The 4,529-nt window shown below is 36.0% G+C and overlaps 1 protein-coding gene across 1 annotated transcript; it reads left to right on the forward strand.

The window, feature by feature from the left end:
- The first annotated feature begins 812 nt into the window (after positions 1-812).
- On the forward strand, positions 813-4,309 carry LOC107766884 (UDP-D-apiose/UDP-D-xylose synthase 2). The gene is made up of 9 exons (XM_016585762.2): positions 813-1,295; positions 1,731-1,823; positions 1,986-2,093; positions 2,727-2,841; positions 2,921-3,054; positions 3,155-3,256; positions 3,337-3,429; positions 3,561-3,696; positions 3,783-4,309. The coding sequence occupies exons 1-9, from the start codon at positions 1,029-1,031 to the stop codon at positions 3,893-3,895; spliced, it is 1,161 nt and encodes a 386-aa protein (XP_016441248.1). The 5' UTR covers positions 813-1,028; the 3' UTR covers positions 3,896-4,309.
- The last annotated feature ends 220 nt before the right edge of the window (positions 4,310-4,529 follow it).

The following is a 4,529-nucleotide window of genomic DNA, read 5'->3' on the forward strand; positions in this document are numbered from 1 at the left end:
TTATCGATAAACCGATAATCGATTCGATTTATCGATAAACCGATTCGAAGGCACGCCCCTAATCAATATGGATAAGTTGTAGAAGTACTACTCTGTAAAACCTTTTTACTTTTTTAGTTAAGACATTGGTAGTATTGTATGTGTGTCGGTGGTGCTTGCACGGACCGGTGATCTTTTTATTCCCAAAAGATATAGCTAAGTGAGCATGAAAATGGACAGCTCATTACCTCACATGACATGATTATGGAGAGCAAGTGCCCGAGTGAACACGTCAACCTATGGTAGAGTTAAATTCAAGATTTAAATTTTAAGAGTTCAAATTTATAATTTTATTATATTTTATTTAATTTAATAAGTTTAAAATTTATTATTTATATATATTTAATAATTTTTTGAATACAAATATAAGATATGAGTGAAAACTATGAGTTTAATTGAATCCATAGCTTCTACACTAGATATGCCCGTGGTTGTGGAGCCTCTCCCATTTACATAGTAATAGCCCCAGCCTAATTAAGAATTTACTTCATGATGGCTATTTTGTTTTTGGAAAAATTAACTTAAATAATCGTTAACCTAATTATTTAAACTAAAAAAAGGTTAGCGAATATATAATATAAGTATAATTTATGTGTAATATATGTATAATTAATATATAATTTATGTATACTAATTAAGAAAGATGAACAATAAGCCAGTCCGGTTTAAAAAACTATACATGAGAATTAGTGGCAAGTATCGAGAGAAAAAAATCTAAGAAGTTGTAGTAACTAAATAATAAAAGGAAGAGATAATCCAGTGGCCACAACATTTTCCGTGTGTATATTATGAAGCGCGTACATAGGCAAATGAATGCAGTCTGGCCACAGCCACACACACTGCCAAATTCTACTCTCCTCCCTCCTTTTAGTTCCTTTAAATACCCCCCTTCCTTCACCGTCATTACCCCTTTTTCTTCCCCCAAAGAATCAAACGATCCATATACTTAAGGAAGTAGTAGAAGAAGTTTTGTAGAGAGAATTTTGGAAATGGCAGGAAGAGTAGATCTGGACGGAAATCCAATAAACCCAATTACGATATGTATGATTGGTGCCGGAGGCTTTATTGGCTCGCATTTATGCGAGAAGCTAATGTCGGAGACGCCGCACAAGGTGCTCGCCGTCGACGTTTACAATGACAAGATCAAGCACCTTCTTGAACCGGCTACGCTCACCTGGGCTGATCGCATCCAGTTCCACCGCATCAACATCAAGAACGATTCTCGTCTTGAAGGCCTTATCAAGATGGCAGATCTGGTAATTTTACTCCATTTTTGCTTCTCATTATATCAATAATGGATCTTCTCGTTGTGAATATGAAATTGTGTTATTGCCAAAATTCTTAGATTCATATTTTGTTCTATTAATATCCTTGCGAGATATTGAAACGTATTATTCTTTTTTAAGTATTTGATTACTCATTTATTGAATCTGTATTGGAGATCTTATTGGATCTGAATTTCATCATTCTCGTGTTTTTAAGAGAAGTTTCACATATTTCTCAAATAAAAAAAGCTTAATATGTCCTTGAATATTGTTTAATCTTATCTTTGGATGCTTTATACTAGTTTTAGTATGATTGCTTTAATTATGGACTACTTTATGCACCGACACATTTTCCTCCAAATTTTAAATGTTGATCCGGTCAATTCTTTAACTGTTGCTAACTTTTTGGCTTTTCTTGTGATGCAGACCATCAATCTTGCTGCAATATGCACTCCAGCGGATTACAACACTCGTCCACTTGACACTATTTACAGCAACTTCATTGATGCTCTTCCAGTGGTATGCATCTCTCATTTTTAACTTCACTTTTGCCTTTTTTTTGGGGGCTCATATTTTGCTATGCAGTTGGTTGTTATTGGAAATGACTCCAGTTGAGATATAGACAATTTTGATCCTTGTGATTATTTAGAGTGTGAAGTTGATGTGAATTGATTAATACAGGTGAAGTACTGCTCAGAAAATGGAAAGCGTCTTATTCACTTTTCCACCTGTGAAGTTTATGGGAAAACGATAGGTGCTTTTTTACCCAAGGACAGCCCATTGCGGCAGGTGAGACTTCACTAACATCTTATTTTGTACCATATTTAATTCAACACCTAAGGTGAAACTCGCTTTGTTGTTTCCATGGAGTTCTTGTCCTATCCTTATAAATGTCAATTAATTTCCACTATGTTGTTTGGTATTTGTATAACATACTTGTACTGGCCCCTTGTATCCAGTGTTTAAGTTGCTTTGTTCCATAATTGTTTAGATAGATTTAACTTGTTCTATAATGATCTAGGACTTGCGTTTTTATTTTGTCTTTTCCTCCATGCTGCTTTTCCATACCCCCACCTGAAAAAAAAGGCAGGGTAATTAAGAAGTTAAGGGAGTTTTTGATATTTAAATTTTGTGTGCTCATATATATAAAATCATCTCTGATACACAGTCCTTTTCTATATGTTGAGAAGTTGGTAATTGCTAAGCGATTTACAAGGGCCGACAATGTGCCTTTTCTATATGTTGCATGGATCATCTAGCAGATTGAATCTAAGTGGATGAGGAACCATTCAGTCTTGTGCATCCCACGACATGCTTAACTTTTGTTGTGGAATCATGGATGATCTGATACTCATTTACTGTTTTCTGATACCATTCAGATTTTTGGAGGTGTTTTAAATCTTTCTTCTGATTTTCTCTTAGGATCCTGCTTACTATGTGCTTAAGGAAGATGCCTCCCCTTGCATTTTTGGATCTATTGAGAAGCAGAGGTGGTCATATGCCTGTGCAAAGCAATTGATTGAGAGGTTGATATATGGTATGTGAAGTTTTGCCTGATTGAATGTCTTAAAACTTGAATATTCTCTGGTATAATTCTTATGCATACTATTTTGCAGCTGAGGGTGCTGAGAATGGCTTAGAATTCACAATTGTAAGGCCGTTCAATTGGATTGGTCCCAGGATGGATTTCATACCTGGTATTGATGGTCCTAGTGAGGGTGTTCCAAGAGTGTTAGCTTGCTTTAGTAATGTACGAATGATTTGTATTTCTGATTTATTTTGATTGAATTTAAACTTGCATATATTCTTGGATCTCACTTTCTATTATTTCATTTTCCCTCTCTTTTCAGAACCTTTTAAGACGTGAACCACTGAAACTAGTCGACGGTGGGGAATCACAGAGAACTTTTATATATATCAAGGATGCTGTTGAAGCTGTTCTCTTGATGATTGTGAGTTTGACCTCCATCTTCTTTGATTTGAATTTTTCAGGTGCATAAATATATATGCTGATTCACTCTTTTTCTATCAGGAAAATCCTGCAAGGGCAAATGGCCATATTCTTAATGTGGGCAATCCTAACAATGAAGTTACTGTGCGGCAGCTTGCTGAAATGATGACTCAGGTGAATTGAGTGATTGCGTTTTGTGTTTTCCCTCAATTTTTCTTCTTACGGGCTTTGTTTTAGTTCTACATCTTAGTACAACGTCCATCCACCATCTATTTTTCTCAGCAACTTTTCTTGCATAACAACAGGTTTATTCGAAGGTGAGTGGAGAATCTTCTCTTGAAACGCCCACCATTGATGTAAGTTCTAAAGAATTTTATGGAGAGGGGTACGATGACAGTGACAAGAGAATTCCAGATATGACTATAATCAACAAACAGCTTGGTATGTATGTGTTTTCTCATCTATGGATTAATTCAGACATTCTGCAGGTCAAGAATAATCTGATGTTTTGATTGTGGTCTGACCAGGCTGGAACCCAAAGACATCCTTATGGGACTTGCTTGAATCCACACTCACCTACCAACACAGGACATATGCTGAGGCTATCAAGCAGGCCATGTCAAAGACAACTGCAAATTGAGGGAAGTTCTCTAGGATGTGCTGCTTGTCTGCAGGTCTTTCAATTTCTTTAAAAAATCTACCAAGTGAATCTTCGTGGTTCAGTTCTCATACACGTAACTTCTTTTTGCCTCTCACGTTTTGAAAATCTATAATAGCTGATGGTGTAAGCATCATGTATCCTATCTTGTGAGTTGTGACAGTAGTCATTAGTAAATTGTGTCATAGGTTGATGTAATATCACTGGAGACTTGTCAACAACAGTTATCAGGCACTAAATGAAGGAAAGCCTGTAATGTCCTTTTAATATTTTGTTATCATTCATTCTATTCTTCTGTATGAAAGCTTCTTGTATCATTTTTTAGACCTGCTGCCGGGGCTCCGATATTTTCCGGTTGTCATTGGTTCATCTATTAGATTGTTCTTTTTTCTTCAAGCTGTTTGGAATAAGTTTGTTTGCAAGTGAGATGGATAGACATTTAGGTTGTACCTGGAAAACATTTGGGTGATCTTGTAGTTCGGATGTTCTGTCATTTGGTCTGTCCGAAGTGCTTATGGGTATATGGGCTTTCGTTTTGATATGCGGCACTGTGATTTCTGTGATTTGGGCTATTCTCTTGTGGTATTTTGCTTGTAGCAAAAGATTTTACACCAAA

Source organism: Nicotiana tabacum, chromosome 8, assembly GCF_000715075.1.
Source record: "Nicotiana tabacum cultivar K326 chromosome 8, ASM71507v2, whole genome shotgun sequence".
In the NCBI taxonomy this organism is placed as follows: Eukaryota; Viridiplantae; Streptophyta; class Magnoliopsida; order Solanales; family Solanaceae; genus Nicotiana; species Nicotiana tabacum.